At 44.8% G+C, this 16,794-nt stretch overlaps 1 protein-coding gene across 1 annotated transcript in view; it reads right to left on the reverse strand.

Moving 5' to 3' along the window:
- The window catches only part of RYR3 (ryanodine receptor 3), a 437,519-nt gene that overhangs the window by 233,230 nt on the left and 187,495 nt on the right, over positions 1–16,794 (reverse strand). Inside the window, exons 22-28 of the mRNA XM_013007256.3 lie at positions 16,342–16,446; positions 11,875–11,978; positions 10,484–10,567; positions 8,695–8,854; positions 7,245–7,392; positions 6,182–6,387; positions 5,653–5,827 (exon numbers count right to left, since the gene is read on the reverse strand). Coding sequence (XP_012862710.2) covers positions 5,653–5,827; positions 6,182–6,387; positions 7,245–7,392; positions 8,695–8,854; positions 10,484–10,567; positions 11,875–11,978; positions 16,342–16,446 — 982 coding nt within the window. The remainder of the gene's footprint in view (positions 1–5,652; positions 5,828–6,181; positions 6,388–7,244; positions 7,393–8,694; positions 8,855–10,483; positions 10,568–11,874; positions 11,979–16,341; positions 16,447–16,794) is intronic.

Raw genomic sequence — 16,794 nt, forward strand, 5'->3', positions numbered from 1 at the left:
TAAGAATGATGAAGTCAACATATGTACTACAGTGCTGGACACAGATGACGTATGTACAGATTGTGATGAGTTGTATGAGCCCCTAATAAAATGATTATTTAATTAAAAAATTAAAAAAAATTTTTTTTCTGCTTTTTCAATTGATGTTTTTCTTTATTTTCTTTTGTCACTGTTGGTTTTTGTTTTTGGTTTATGTTTTGCATGTTTTATTTTTTTAATATGAAATCCAGGATAGGTAAATCTAGAGAGATAGTAACTGGATTGATAATTACCTAGGGGCATGACAGGGGACGTTGGAGGGTGGGAGATAGAGAGCTAACAATGAATAAGGAAATATTCTAAAATTGATTGCGATGGCTGCACACATGTTCTTAATATGACTGAATGATCACATTGTATGATATGTGAATTATATGCCAATAAAACAATTTTTTTTTAATGAGCTAACGGTTCAAATCAGGACCAGGGTAGGAAGCGAGGATTAGAAAAAAATTCCAATGTGGCAGGTAAGCGGAGCTCACTTATGATGCAAGGAAACACTGAGCGTGCTAATGTCTGACCCTTTTTTTTCCTTCCGAATGGCTAACCAGTCCCATTGCACAGCCAGCCCCCCTGGGGTATTCAAGGCTGGCAATCTCATGCCAAAACCCTATCAGAAGGGGATTCGACTTGATGGGGGTGGTGGAGTGGGGATGTGTGCAGGGATCGGTCTATAATGCACAAAATGCTGTCTTTTCAACAGATGCCTTTCTTAACAGCAAGAAACAAGGCTTGTTGCTTTTCTTCCCGCTTGGAGAGATGCAAGAGCGCTGTTCTGGGCTTTGGGCCATTATTTCCTGAGAACGGCTTCCTTTTACCTGGGTGGCTTACTCTGGAGCCGTGGTAGAACGGAAAGAGCCTTCCTTGATCTTTTCTCAGTGTTAATGACAGTGTGATACAAAACTACGGTGGACTGTGTTAACACATTACAGTATATTTCTATAACAAAACAGCTTCTTAATAGCAGGCTCGTTATCCTGAAGGTCAAACCGTGTCACTGTACATAAAAGACCTCTGAGGCTCCCTTCATGACCACACAGATGCTCTCTCAAACCATGCTTATCCGAAAATGCCTCTCTCTGGTACAGCAGCCCTCTGCCCTTTCCCAGCCCCTCTTTCCTAAAGGGTGATGATGCCCAGGGCAGGCAATGCATGTTTCTGGAATGAAAGGGATCCCTTCTGGTAGGCAAGGCTAAAATCTGTATTGATGGTCTCAGTCTTTCCAGCCTCAGCTCCCACACATGACCATCAGCTGCCCCCGCCCACACCTACTGTGTGTCTGCTGTCAGTTAGTCACGTGCCCAAGGAGCATTCATGAACTCATTGTTGCAACCACTGTGGCTACTTCTGTTGTCCAATGCGAAGCTTACCTCCCATTCTTAAGACGATTTTCCCTCTGTGTGAGTCATTGACCATTGAGAACTTCCTCCTTTGCTTGATGAGTTAACATTTCCTGTATGCATCCTACTGATTTTTAAAACCAGATAATGAGCTCCCTCACATTGATGACCCTTGGCCTTTGTAGATGCTTTAGGCTGCCGCCTCTCAAGTGTTAACGTGCATAGGTGTCACCCAAGTCTCTTGTCAGAAGGCAATTTGTTTCAGTAGGTCTGGTGTGGGCTCTGAGATGCTGCGTTCCTATCGACAAAAGTCTTAATGCCTTCTTACAGATGAGCCAAAGACTCACCAGGAAGTAACCTACACTGACCGCAGAAGAGTAGGTCCAGAAGGAAGGGGGCCAGGTCTTTGGACTAAGGCTCCCTGGGAGCCACTTTCCCTGGGGATGAGCCTGCATCGTCTAGTTCTTAGTGCACCTTCTGGTATAAAGGAGAGAGCACTGTGCACAGTGCATGCTTGGTAAATACTCATTTCCCAAGAGCATTACCAGACGATGGTTCCTTTACACGGCCGTGATGCCCACCCCAGTTATTTCCTCTGTTCCGCCTCTGCACCACCACACTAGCCCCGCTTTCAGCTGGCAACATTGGCTTCACTTGTCTCCCAAAATAAGATTCTGAAAAAATTTGACTTTAAACCCTTTTTCAAAAGGCATTAAATCATGACCCCGTCTGGTGTTAGTCAGCCTGTCTTTCCAGGAAAACACATCAACTTGCAACATCTCTACGTTACCAATCATGGAGCGCTCAGAAAAAACCTTAAAAGCTCTTTGACGAGATACTTGGAAGAAGGTATGGCAGATAGTAGGCATCTGGAAAGGGGTGAAGGCGATGTATAAAGCTGAGCATGCTCTGTAAGTAAAGAGTATTTCTGTTATGTATTTACATTCATGTTTGGGGGCTGCCCTTGCACATCTAGACGGTTTCTCTAAAGTGCTAGAGGTTTGGAGCTGGCAGGAGCACTATCGTGTGCAGAGGACAGAGAGGGAAATGAGGCCAGACTGGCTGACACAAGGGGCACAGGCAGGAGGCCACGCGGGGCTGTGGAGGCCCAGCAGCCTTTCTTTCCTCTCAACTGCTCTGCGTCCACCTCCTTTGTAACCGGACAGCAAAAAGTGGTATAGCACCAAGCAGGCAGCATGCATGCAGTGGTGTTGTTAGGTGCTAATTCATCGCTTTGAGAGTCTTCCTCTTTTTCGCTGCCCCTCCACTTTACCAAGCATGATGTCCTTCTCCAATGACTGGTCTTTCCTGACAACATGTCTAAAATATACAAGCCCAAATCTTGGCACCCTTGCCTCTAAAGAGCACTCTGGCTGTACTTATTCTGAGACAGATCTGTTTGTTGTTTTCATAATCCCTGTCTCTTCCAATACTCTGTAAGTCAGAGGCATGAGCCCTTCTTTGGCCTTCCTTCTTCAATATCTGACTTTACATGCATACGAGGTGATTAAAAGTACCATGGAGTGTGGGTCAGGCACCTTAGTTTGAAGAGTACCCTCCTTGCTTCTCAAAAGTTTAGTGAAGTCTTGTGCAGCAGATTTACCTAATGCAATGCTTGTTTGACCTCTTAACTGCTGCTTCCAGGAGCATTGATTGTGGATCCAAGGAAGACAAAATATCAGACAACTTCAATCTTGTCTCCATTTGCCATGATGTTCCCTCCTGGTCCTGATGTGAGGATTTTGGTTGTCTTTACACTGAGTTGTCATCCATATCAAAGACCACAATGCTTGATGGATCGGCAAGTGTGCTCCAAGTCCTTACTTTCAGCAACATTGTGTCATCGGCATCGCTCAGGCTGTTAATAAGTCTTCCTCTAATTCTGATGCCACATTTTTCTTCATATTATTCAGATTCTTGGATGATTTGCTCAGCATGCAGATTAAATAAGTATGGTGAAAGGATACAGCCCCGACACACACCTTTACCGATTTGAGAACAGGCAGTCTTTTCTTGTTCTGTTCGAACAACTGCCTCTTGATCCATGTACAGCTTCTGCAGGAGCACAATGAAGTGTTGTGGAATTCCTGTTTTTCTCACAGCTATCCATAATTTACTATGGTCCATACAGTCCAATGCTTTGGCATAGTAAAAAATGCACACGGAAACATCTTTCTGGTATTCTCTGCTTTCAGCCAAAATTCATCTTCTATCAGTGATGATATTCCTTGTTCCATGTCCTCTTCTCAATCTGCCTGGACCTTTGGCAGCACCCCATGAATGCACTGCTGCAATGGTTGTTGGACGATCTTCAGCAAAATTTTACTTCCTTGTGGTATCAATGATATTATTCTACAATATGTGCATTCTGTTGGGTCACCATCTTTGAATAAGTATAAATATGGATCTCCCCCAGTCAGTTGGCCAGGTAGCTGTCTTCTAAATTTCTTAGCATAGCTGAGTGAGTACTCCCAGTGCTTCTTCAGCTTGTTGAAACATTTCCATTGGTACTTCATTAATTCTTGGAGCTTCTTTTTGGCTAATGCTTTCACTGCAGCTTGAACTTCTTCCTTCAGTAACATTGATTCTTGCTCATATGCTACCTCCTTAAATGGTGGGATGTTGATAGAATAATACCTATCTATATACAAGGGAATCTAATCAATAAAACTATTATTTCAAAGGGCAGCTCAAAAAGACAAAAGAGGAGCTGACAATAAGGGCTCAAGTAGAAACATAATGGTTTGAAAACAATGATGGCAACATATGTACAAGTTTGCTTGATGTAATTGACTTGTGGATTGTTATATCTGTAAGAGCCCCTGATAAAATGATTTAAATTAAAAAGACTAAGTAATGAAATGTGCAAAGGCCTAGAGTTAAAAAAACAAACCCAAAAAGGAGAACCAACCAAGGGCTCAAATACAAAGCAAATGTTTAGAAAATGATGATGGCAACATATGTACAAATGTGCTTGATACAATGGATGTATGGATTATTATAAGAGCTGGAAGAGTCCCCAGTAAAGTGATCTTAAAAAAATAAAGGAAGAACATGCTCAGCATAATTCATGCGAAAGGACTAAACACGATGCAAGCCTGAGTTGTAATATGGAAAGATGTGATAGACACACTCTTGACTGATGCGTGCTCTTCCTCTGTCTTTTCATGTTTCTGGCATCGTCCAATTATTTCAGATTTCCTAGGGTATGGATCGATATTATCTTGTCACTGACAGCATGGCACTTCAAGATAGGTTTTTGAAATGCCCTTTTTGTTGATGAACACAATAGTATTCTTCTTGAATGTGCCATTCCCAGAACAGTAAATCATATGATATTCTGCTTCAATGCCCAATACCAGTCCATTTCAGCCCACTAACCAGTGATATAGCTTCCAGCATCCTAGTAGCAAGCTAACACCAGTACAAAAAAACTGAGCAGTAAGTGGTGGGTGGGGTGTGTTTCAGAGTGGGAATGAAGTCATTTTCCCAGAACACTGTGCCTTGGAAGGAGACTGGCACTAAGTCCACGCGTCCTTGTGTTCTCTGGGAGAGATGAAAAAAGGAGAAGTCCCGAGAGGTTAAGGGAAGACACTGGCAGCCGTACAGCTCATCAGGAGCAGGGAGTCTATCGTGCTAACCAACTTGTGTGGCTGACGAGCTGTGTCAACAGGGACCAGTGCCAATTGCTCTTTTGTGTAACTGGAAACATTGCCTTAATTGTGAACTACTCATGGTCATTAAGAAGTGCAAAGGTGCTTGGATTTTACAAATATGTCTTGATCTCAAAGTAAGTTGCATTTCATTCAGGGGAACAGATATGTCAAATCCCTTTGTGTCAATGATTCCCAACAAGGCATCAAATTTAGACAAACATACAGAATGACCACTCAAATTAGAATAAAAAGATGTTTAAAATTTTTTTCATGATCTTTCTGTCCTGTCAGGAACATTAGTCCACATAAATCAGCATTTCCTTGGTAATACCTGGGGGGACCTTAAAGTACTACGGTTCAGAGTAGAAAATTAGAGAGCTTATTAGTTAATCTGTAATTTTAGAACATATTTCGAAGCCTAAGTATGTTCTCATAGATCAACCATCACTATTATCTACCTTAATTCTTCATAAATGACACTGTGCAGATAGGGACTAAATCTTACCATTAGAATGTAAAACACGCAAAGGGAAATGAGTACGCTGGGAAAGCAGCTTTCTCTGGGTTTCCTCCCAGCGGTGTGTCTAGGGGATGGGGAAGGGTGGTGGTCTCTGTACCGTTCTCCAGCTCGTAGTCCGCGAAGGCTAGTTCAGAGCCTTTGCTTGTGATCAGCAGCTCTCCATTCAGTGTGAAGATCATCGAAGCGTCATCTAAGTTAATCATGCATCCAACCACATCGCCTGGCTGCCAGGTACGCCCAAAATAGCCGCTCCCTTGATGCCATCGCTGGCCCTAGAAAGAAAGACTTCAGGGTTTAGCAAAAGGGAGATCCCATAAGACTGTCTTTAACTGGAGCAATGACACATCAACCATTTCTGCTCACTGGCAGTAGTACATGACTTCTATAGGGCACTCACCTCTACCAAGGACAATAAATGGGGGAAGGGCCGATTCGACAGAAGAATAAACCTGAGGAACAAGATTCATCTGAAAAGGTAGCCTGAGCCTCCAGATTCCTAGTCTGTGATGAGACCAAGCAGCATTCCCTATACTGGCTGCACAGACACTTAGTCCTTCCAGCTCCCTAGGAAAGGTCCAACAAAATCAATCTTGGACTGACGACACATGGACACTATCCAGACTTACCCTGCTGCCTTCAAACACAAAGGCTTGGTCATCAGCCCCCAGCTCCACGTCCGGCCTGCAACCTGGCCTGGCCCAGCCGACTCGCATGTCTCCTCCGGTCACCACTTCAAACTCAAAATACCACTTTCCAGATCGCACTGCGTAAGACCGCTGGACCCGGAAAAATCGGATCTTGTCTATGCTGACTTTCTCCACGGCAGGGTCAGCTATCGGGAGAAGGAAGGGGTGGAAAGAACACAGTAAGGAAACCAAGGCAGAACCCTTCAATAATTAGCAGGCATTCCTCAATAGGATGGTGTTGGATAATCCAGACGGACCACAAGTCTCCTCTCCAGTATAGCATTCTGTTCTTGATACACATGCATTATCAGCACCATATCTGAACAACAACAACACAAGCTCTCATTTACTGACTGAATGTTTCCTTTGTAGGTAAGTATCTTTAGAGACTGCATATCTTTAGAGACTATGTATTTTGCCTCATAGCAACCCTATGAGGTCAGCAATACGGTTGCCTTTTTACCAATAAGAAAACTGTGGTTTGGATTAACTCACTTCCTAGATCACTTGTTCAAAGGCCATTAAACCGAGGAACAAGGATTTGAACGCTAGCCTGTCTTACTTTAACCATTCAACCTCTCAGCCATTATTTGGTACTGCCTCAGGGGCCTATGGTGTTCCCTGGGTTACGAATTGAGAATGGTGTGTTTACCCGTTTTAAGCTGTTGGATTTACTCAGTGCTAGAATTTTGTTTGGAGATCGATTACATGGAAAATAAGAGAAAGAGTAGTGACCTAGTTTTATGACCACATATTCCCCCAAAAGAGTGGGCTACCCCGGAAAATAACTTCATCTCTGGGTCATAAAAATCCTTGACTTAGAAAATCTGTCAATGGAGCAATACTTTATATCAAACCCGGTCCCCACTTTATCAAAAATAGGGCTCTTCACCCTGAATACCATTTCTAAAAGGTCAAGTGAGACCTGCTTAAGGATGGTATTTCCCTAGACCAGAACCTATTTCGTACATCACAAACGGAACGGACAATCTCAGCTCATTACCTAGTTCTTGATCTGATGGCTCAATGTTATATCCATAACCAACAAACGTCCGGACAGCTTCGCGGAGGCTGTCTCTGTTCGACTTCTTGGTACGTTCATCTAGTAACGCATACGGCACCAGGCGGGGGTTTCTTCTGTTCTTCAAATCCTACAGGAGGCCAGGGATTTGAAAGTTAAAATGAGGAAACCCATTTTAACTTTCCCACAGCTCTTTCTCTGCGCACAGGTTTCCCAGCAACATCCCTGCTTGCTGGCGGGCTCATTTAATGCCTCCAGTGTCTTGGTATTTAGCCCTATGTGTACGCTGGCCATGTCTCTTTAGGATTAAACAAGCATAAATGGACATTTCTTTATAATGTTCAAAGCTAGCATTAAAAGCCACGTTTTTAATCACGCCAGCCTGTGGATGAAAGGAAGGATCACAAAATTGGCTAGAGGCCTCCATTCCCGAGGCAGAGCAGACGGGGATTTGAGAAACTATTCCCCCAGGGAAGATCATGCCATGATTGAAATGGTTACAAGCTCCTCGCAACAGCCTCTTTAGTGGATTCCACAGAGAAACCACAGAAAAGGTGGCAGCGCCATGGTGTGCCCACCCACTGTTACTGCAGAAGGCACGTGTTCATGTGAATGCCTCTCTCAGTTTCTGAGGGAGACTGACACTCACAATGAAATGTTCCCTAGCTGGAGTCTGCTTGAACAAGCACTTTGGAGGCACAGGTCCGACGTAGCAAACATGCACACAGCTATCCCTTACCTTCCTAGATACCAACCCTACCGCTGGGGAGGGCAGAGCGAAGCACTTTGAGGTTAGATACCAACCATCACTTGATTCTTTGTTGCGTGTGCACTGGCTCTGAAGTTGCTCCTTGCTCAAGCCAAGGACGCTGCCCAGGAATCCTGAGCCGAGTAGGATGAAGTAAGGGGGCGCTCACAGTAACCCAGAAGAAAGGCTGCTTCTCCCCTCTCCTGTCTAGCTAACCCCCGTCCCTTCCCCCCTTTTTACTCTCACTGGTAAACATTGTGGACCATATCTCAGAAATACTGCTGACCTGTGACATGAATTTGGAGTGCTTTAGCTTGGTCTTGGTGAGTGGTACGATAGCTCAGCTCTCCACCCTACAAGCAGTTGAGCCTGAGGGTGGGACAAGATGCAGCCTGAGTGGGTCCTCAGGCAGGGTACCAATATGTTAAATGGATCAGACGAACTTAGGGAAAGGCATATCCACCCATTTCTGCCACACTGGAATTGTGGATGGATTCAAACTCAGTGCTCCCGTTCCAAATTCCGCTCTGTCTCAGGGCTCTTTAATGCATGCATTGATGTGTGAGGGATAGCGTGTAAGGGCAACCCCTCTCTTCCAGTCCACGACCAGTAAAGTATAATGGCACATTGGTGGATGACCACATTTCCTACCTTTTCCAGCACAGCTGACCTGGCACCCCTCACCTGTTGAATGCCGTAGGTCCATCCTTGTTTTATTCTGTCTTTTGCCCAAACATTATGTGCATTCTCTGCAAGCTTATCCACTAATATTTCTTGTGGAGGTAACAGCTTCACATCAGATAAATCCAAAGGGGCTGGCTTATAGCCACTGGACATCACGTAGCTGTAAGGAAATGGAAAAGGGTATCTTTTGAGCAGACCTCTGAATGACTCTCCCAGTGCAGAGGGTAGCACTTGGCAAGAACACTGGATGAGAGAGGCAACGGGCCCCGCTCAGGCACTTTGGCGAGATGGATAGCTTGGCTCTCTTTCAAGCCCATAGACGAAGCCCCTAATGGACTTTTTTTTTTTTTTTTTGTCAAAGCAGGTGGGCAGGGAAAATCTATCATTATTCCTAAGCAAACTAGATTCATGTGCTCTGGCAACGATGGGCACCGCCATAGCGCCACACCCTTATCAGGAGCTCCTTTGCTCTATTCTCAAATACAGAATTAAGACCCAGATCACCAAAGACAGGGGCCTTGAGCCAAAGGGTTTCTTAGCAAGCATTACCAAATGATTGCTCATTGAAAGCTAGAGCTCTATTTTTGGAATTAAAGAATAATCAGGGCACTGGACAATGCCTGAGCTTGCAGAAACCTGTGATACACTACGCAGGAGAGGCACAGCCTCTCATCTCTTCTGGTGTTGGGACAATGGGGGGTTGGGGGGTGGGCGGGAAGCCCTCTAGGCCTGTGAGCATAGACAAGCACAACGTGTGATCAGAGAGGAACGGGACACAGGGGGCAGTGAATCCCAGGAGAGCAGCTGCTCCCGAGTCACAGCTGCGTGCAGCCACTCGCAAGGCGATTCCAGGCATGCCCAGGGTCACAGGGCCACTAACTGTGCTGAGTAGGGCCAGGACTGTAGGCAACGACTCTTGGACCAGGGCTTATTCCATCTAGGCGCCTCTGAGCAGCATGGGATGCAAAGCCTAAGGGCGGCATAAGATTCTGTCCCTCCCCAACCTGTCCAGAACTGGAGGGCCTGATCTTGAGCACTGCCAGTATGGGCTCTCAAGGAGAGGACCACGCATGCTTGGCCCCGAAGTCTGCCCTGGCAGCTGCTGCCTTACAGGTGTGTTCCTATGGCATCTGAGAAGGGAGCGTGGGAGCCAAGCAGAGAAGGCAGGTAAGATAAGCATTTGATTAAAACTGGCACTGCTGTGGGCCTGTAAATAATTAGGACACCTGTGTGTGAGTGCCCCCTGTGTTGGGGGCATGTGAGGGTGGGAGCAGGCCAGCAGGGGCATCCGTGAGTAGGTGTCTGAGTGAGTTTGAACTAAGTGGGGGCTCAGAGGGAAAGCAGGACACATGGAGATGTAGGGGCCACATTAAATCTCAGCAGAGACGGCATTTCCACAAAGGATTGATAAGGCTGGCCTGATGCCAGGGAAGCGAATCTGCGCTGGGGCTACCAACCACTTTCAGGCTTCTGTGCCAACTGGCACTCTTATAGACCCAATGCGGTCAACCTGTTTGAGGGCTTGGCACTTCCTAGATCAAAACCAATGAAAAATGGCACAAAGTGTAGGCACCAAGGGATCACTCTGAAATACCTCTAACTCTGCAGTTTCTTACATGGGGATTTCAGTGCAATCCAAGTAGTGGGCACCCTCCTACACTGGCCCTCTCAGGTGCTTCGGGGCTGTCATGTGCATTTTGGGGTTTTGTTTACAGGTACCTCAGTCTCCCAGTTTAAAGACTCAGGGTGATCTGTTGATGGCTTGAGTCATTTAAAGAACCCCACTTACTTTTTGGGCAGTTTGACTTTCTTGAGATCTTCCTCGGCAGCCGGGTTCACGTGGGAAATGTGGCATCCCAAGGCCAGGAGGGTCCTGTGGAAGAACACAGGGCAAAGACTCGGGTTCAGATGCAAGAGGAAGCCCAGCAAGAACCCCAGCCCACTGCAGAGACGACAGCCCTTCGCTGAGACCTGGGTTGGCCAATGTCTGTGACTGGCCAGTGCCGAATCTTTCAGGCTCTGCAGACCAGGCTGTCTCTGTTACAAGTACTCAAGGCTGCCCTTGTAGAGTGAAGGCAGCCATAGATCACGGGAACCAACAAGCTTGGTTGTATTTCAGCAACACTTTACAAACATGGGAAGTCAACCTGTGGATTGTGGCTTGCCTATGTCTCACTTAGCTGACAGGAAATAAGCTACAATCGAGAATGTTTGGTAGGCGTGCCAATTGAATCCCAAATGTGGGTTAGGATTGCATCCTGCTTCTCTGATGCTATGGAACTGGTAGGATCCTAGTATTTGAAACCCAGCAAGCACTGACTACTTGGTAGCTGTAAGCCTTGCACTGTGCTTGCCATCGTAAGGACCAAAGCTGTAACATCAAGAGCATCCGTGCAACACACATCACGTGTGCGCCTTTACAGAGCATTACTAAAACAAGCGCTGACCCATTCTGCACTGACAACTACTGAACAAAGAAGCAGAGTGTGTGTTGCATTGAGCAGGGAAGCACAAGAATTCAAGATGGAAAATTCCAACCTGAGCTATAAAAGGTGGGGTCCAAAAATAGGCTTTTCACCCTGGGTAGAATCCTGGAAGCAGTCCTGGTGTTGATGTGGTTACAGCACTTGGCTGCCAACCAAAAGGTCAGTGGTTTGAACCCAACCCACCTGCTGACACATGGCAGAAAGATGTGCCAGGCTGACCTGGCAACCCTACGAGGTCACTATGACTCTGCAATGACTCACTGGCGATGTTTGTTTGTTTGTTTGTTTGTGTGTGGGAGGGATGATGAAGAACCTAAACATTGTTTTAAAATAGACTTTAATAATCAAACAATGCTTGACCATTGGCTTTTAGAAATGCTGTCTCTTCTTTTTCTGACCGAAGCTGCAAGAGGCATTTGATTCTAAGTTTCTCTCCTTTTTCTCCCGCTTTCTGCCCTTTTCCTTGTCTCTGGCCAAAAGCAAACCATCTCGTAAGAGATCTGTCCGTTAAGTTGTGATAGTACATCTGTCATTCATTACGATAAATCCTTTTGTGACATGAACAAAATCACTCTCTAATGTATCAGGATGTGTCATGTTTTCTAGGCAAGAGACACACCTTTGTAGTTCAGTTACAATGGACGAAACCATCCATTAATTGTTTACTCCAAATGCAATGCAATTCAACACTCACTTTAAGGTTTCCGTTGACATTTGCAGGTTGTAATTCTTCTCTGTTTCGGGGAGCTTTGAGAACTCCACAAGGCAGGGATGTTGTCTTTTATTGTCATCTCGTAGCTAGGTGACAACACAAGAACATAATTTAACGTATGACAGCTGGCACTGCCTTGGAAAACAAAAAAGGATACACATTGAAACATGGCCCTGGCCAACAGATCAAGCAAGACAAAGACAGCTCTGTGCTGATAGGTGAGTAAACGATCCTCTCTAAGTAAATGATATGTAGAGTCATTAAGTTACCGCTGGCCTATGCTCTGGGGATTTGTTTTCCATCAAGTGTCTGCATTCAGAACATACCTTCCCAGAGCATCAATTTTACACATGATAGCCATGCTTATGCTTGTCCAAAATCCCATTATCGTAGTGCTACTGAACATGAAAGACTACAATTTGGACCAGAGCTATCCAACAGAAATATATGACGTGAGCCACAAATGTGGACCATGTTTGTCATTTCAAATTTTCCAGTACAAAGCTGCCAAAGACCAAATCTATTGACAGCGAATCGATTGCAACTCATGGCAACCAGAAGCCTTAATTTAGGGCTTCTGAGGTTGTTAATCTTACGGGAACAGCTTGCCTTCTCCTCCCATAGAGTGAGACTAGTGGGCTTGAACTGCCAACCCATGTAACCGTGCCAACCCACCTTAAAAAAGCACACAAAATTTAAATCCAACCCAATACAAAGTAAGTAAAAAATAGGTGTTACAAAACCTGAGCTCTTCATCAAACAAAATTAAGAAAACAGTGAAGCTCTAGTCTCTTGACAAAGCCACCACCAATGGCTATATCCTTCTGCAGGCCACGTTGGCTGTTTGCTAACTCTTCTCTGAAGCATTTTGCACTCCGTGATTTGCACCATGTCAACACAGCAGTTTTGACATCCTCAGATGATGTTACTTGTAAGTGTGCTCTGTGCTTTGGGAACAAGAAGCCTGGTTGGCAAGATCAGGACCGTACGGTGGATGGGGTAGAGTTTCCTCAAGGAAATTCTTGTAGGACAACCCCTTGCTCCCCTCAGAGGAGAGGCAAGTGGACTATCACGAGGACAACAAAAATCGTTGGATGTAACTTTTCTGATCTTTCTCACCAATGCAGCTTTCAATATTCTTCCAACTTCTTCATAGTAAGCCCCTGTGATTGCCTGTGTCCTTTCCGAAAATCTATCATAACCCTTTGGAATCCCTCAAATCTGGTCTCCATAGCTTTCTGGACAATCCTGTCTGTGTCTGAATTTAACGGGACCAGCAGATCCCTTCAGAAGCTACTATTTCGATTGGATCTCTCCCTTTTTTTCTTCTCGAAGTATCCTAGCACCCTCAAGGGATTAAGGCAAATCTACCACCGAGAGAACGTGTCTGCATTCACTAATTGCAAAGACATGTTTAAGCACATTAAAAAACAAACACTTTATTGTGAATTGGGTGAAAGTTTACAGAGCAGATCATCAGTTTTCCATTCAACAATTCATACACATTTTGTTTCATGTCATTGATTGCAATCCTTATAATGTATCATCACTTGTCCCACATTCTCTGTATTTCCTGCTTATATTCCTCCTTTGCCAACCCTTCTGAATTTTGCCCTTGAGTAAATGCTGTTCTTTTTACCGTGCGTGGCTGATTAGTGTACGGTGTACATACGTATCAAGTGCTATAGTTCCTCTTACATGCCTATTGCTCAGCTGACAATTGAGTGGTGGGTGTGAGTTCCGTTCCAGACAGGAAAGGTAACAAGGGCCATAACCTCAGGGGTTGACCAGTCTTTATCCCACAAGGAAGCCAGGGTTTTTGTTGTGCTTTTGAGTTTTGTTCTCCATTCTCCTCTGCCCTACCACTTAATTTAGGATCTGCTGGTATGATCCCTTTTAGATCAGGTGGTGGTGGTAGCTGGTCACCATTTAGTTCTGGTCTCAGAGACCTGGGGACCAACGTTCATGGGGCCCATTAATCCACTGGATTGTTAAAACATATTTTGTGTGGAATAAACTCACAGATGTATATACTGGAACCCTAGTAGCAATACTTTTTGACTTACTCTTATAGCTCCCAAATGTTATTTTAACATGTGGTCGATTTCAAATTGTGTCCTTGTTGTTGTTGTTGTTCCATATCAAGTCTTCAAATTCCATTATGTATTTTACACATGCAGCTTGTCTCAATACATTTTGAGTGCTCAGCAACCACACGTGACTTGGTTATTGTCATGGGTAGCGCAGGTCTAGCTAATAGCCAATTCATTCATTCCTTTAACCAATACCTGTTGCGCAGGTCTAGCTAATAGCCAATTCATTCATTCCTTTAACCAGTACCTGTTGCGCAGGTCTAGCTAATAGCCAATTCACTCATTCCTTTAACCAGTACCTGTTGCGCAGGTCTGGCTAATAACCAATTCATTCATTCCTTTAACCAGTACCTGTTGCGCAGGTCTAGCTAATAGCCAATTCATTCATTCCTTTAACCAGTACCTGTTGCGCAGGTCTAGCTAATAGCCAATTCATTCATTCCTTTAACCAGTACCTATTGACTCTGTTGACATCGTGGTGCCATGTTGGGCTGCTCTTTCAAGGTTGGCCATTTGAAACCACCAACTGCTCCTCTGGAGACAGATGAGACTTTCTTTCCCATACAGAGTTGAAATCTCAAGTGTGGCGAAGAAATTAGCTTTGCCAATAGAAAGAATCATGTCTGGGGTCTTAAAGGCTCATTTTTAAACAAGCAGCTGTCTAATCGAGGCATTAACTAAGCTCACATGGAAGAAGACCGCCAGCCTGTGTGATACAAGAATCGTAAACAAAATCCAAATAGGAAGGAGGGAACAGTATCAGAGCTTAAATGGTGAACACCAGGTTTGCAGAAGCCCCAAATCCACTTGTAGGGTCCACACATGGATTAAGCCTCTGCCTGGTGAATCTCCTCTGACCATAGATGAGGGATGTGAATAATTTTGCTGTCATGCAGAGTATAGTAGAAGTCTGATTATTATAGATGTAATCAGGTTAAAACTAACACAGATTAAAAACTAAAACCTAACACTAACATATGATCTCCCCTTTTGACCCACTGTAAATTTGTTTTAGTTTTTAAATTTTTTTCTGATTTCTTTTCTGTTGAGATTTTTCTCTGTTTTACTTTGATAATGTTGTTTGTGTTTGTTCTGTCTATGAGATCCAGGAGGGGCAAAGCTAGAGAGACAGTGACTGTATTAATGGTTTCTTGCAGGGTGTGGCAGGGAAGATCAGGGGGACAATGGGGAGCTGATAACAATGAAGACAAAAAAAGAAGGAAATGTTCCAAAATTGACTGTGAAGATGACTGTTCAACTCTTTTTAAATATGATTGAACTATTGAATTATATGATATGTAAATTGTATGCCAGTAAAACTGTTCACTCACACACACACACACACACACACACTTGCAGTCTCAGAAACCTACAAGGGCAGCTCCACCTTGTTCTGTTGTGTCCCCATGAGTCTGAATCAACTCGATGGCAAGGACTTTGATTTACCTGAGTGTCTCCTAGGTGGGAGACTTTGAGGTACACGATAAAAGTTCATTGGTCAGCCCAGCTAGACAAAGTCTCCACCCTCTTGAAACATCTTGTCCATTAAATTGACTACTAAGAAAAATAAAATTGCCCCTGTGGTAAGTTCCCTAAAATTGAGGTCACGGGCATTATGAAAGCGCACAGCAGAGGTGGCCCTCTGCAAGGAGAATGGTTTTACAGTAGCCACATCAATAAGTGCTAGAGGGCAGGGCCCTTTTCAGTAACTAAACTAGAATGGGCATAATATGAGAGTGCCAAGGTTAAAGGACACTTCAGAACTCACCTGTCCTTCTGCCTCAGATATGACCTTATACAAATCACAAAGAAAAGTCAATTTACGTCCTCTTTGGAAAATGTTTTCTACTGGAAACGAGGCCCTAACCTCCTGAAAGACTGACCATTAATCTTAGTAAGGCACACTGCCTGAAACGCGTATTAAACTATGTCCAACTCAAAACAATGATTCAGCCTCTTCACTAGCCATGCAGGAGGGAGGAAATCAGACACCAGAAGGTTCTGAAGGGGGTGCTGAGGGTTGACTGGATCCCACAGCCTTCCTAGTAAAGGGAACCAGCATTTTCTGGTAAGAGGAGATAGACTCTTGGTTCTGTCGAGGAAGAGCTGGCTTCCTCGGAGCTCCTGACTGCAGCCAGACAAACAAGGGAGGCTCCTGGTGGCTAGAGCAAAAGTTAGACAGATGGCAGAGAGAGGGGAGGGGGTTTCGAAGCCTGAACTTCTTATACCAATTCTTGTCTTTCAAGAACTCTTCCAAACCAGGAAGTCCAGTCCTCCACTCCAGCCTCTAATTCCCAAAGCGAAACTCACTGCCCTCACGTCAATGGCGATGCGTAGCCTGGCAATGGAAACATACCTTGCCAAAAGTCCACCCCAGTTCTATTTTATTCATTCCCCAGAGCTCGTGGATATTCTCAGCCAGTCTGTCTCGGATTTTCTCTAGGTGAGCCGGCAGAACAACCTGCAAAGGAAAGGAGCACGTGATGTTAGAACTACAAGGGTCAGATGCGCCACACATCTCTATGGGTCAAGTCTCCCCCACCCCCACTGAATTCACAGTCATGTCGCTTAAGAGGGGAGGCACCTTTCTGACTTCACCCTGGGTGACCCAGTTACTCCCAGTTCTCTTCTTCCTCAAAACTCCTTTCTCCCTTGGCTTCCCCTCTGCTTCTTGCTGCCTTTCTGACCAGCTAGCTGCCTCTGTCTTTGTTTCCAGATATTTCTGGTCCAGGCTTTTCAAAGGAGAATGGTTCCTTGGCCCTTCCTGTCTCCTCTCTCAGGTCATACTGTTGACCAGCTCTGTGCCCAT

The sequence above is a fragment of the Echinops telfairi genome, unplaced genomic scaffold (genome assembly GCF_000313985.2).
Source record: "Echinops telfairi isolate 266 unplaced genomic scaffold, ASM31398v2 ScPeMD7_18;HRSCAF=68, whole genome shotgun sequence".
Lineage (NCBI taxonomy): Eukaryota > Metazoa > Chordata > Mammalia > Afrosoricida > Tenrecidae > Echinops > Echinops telfairi.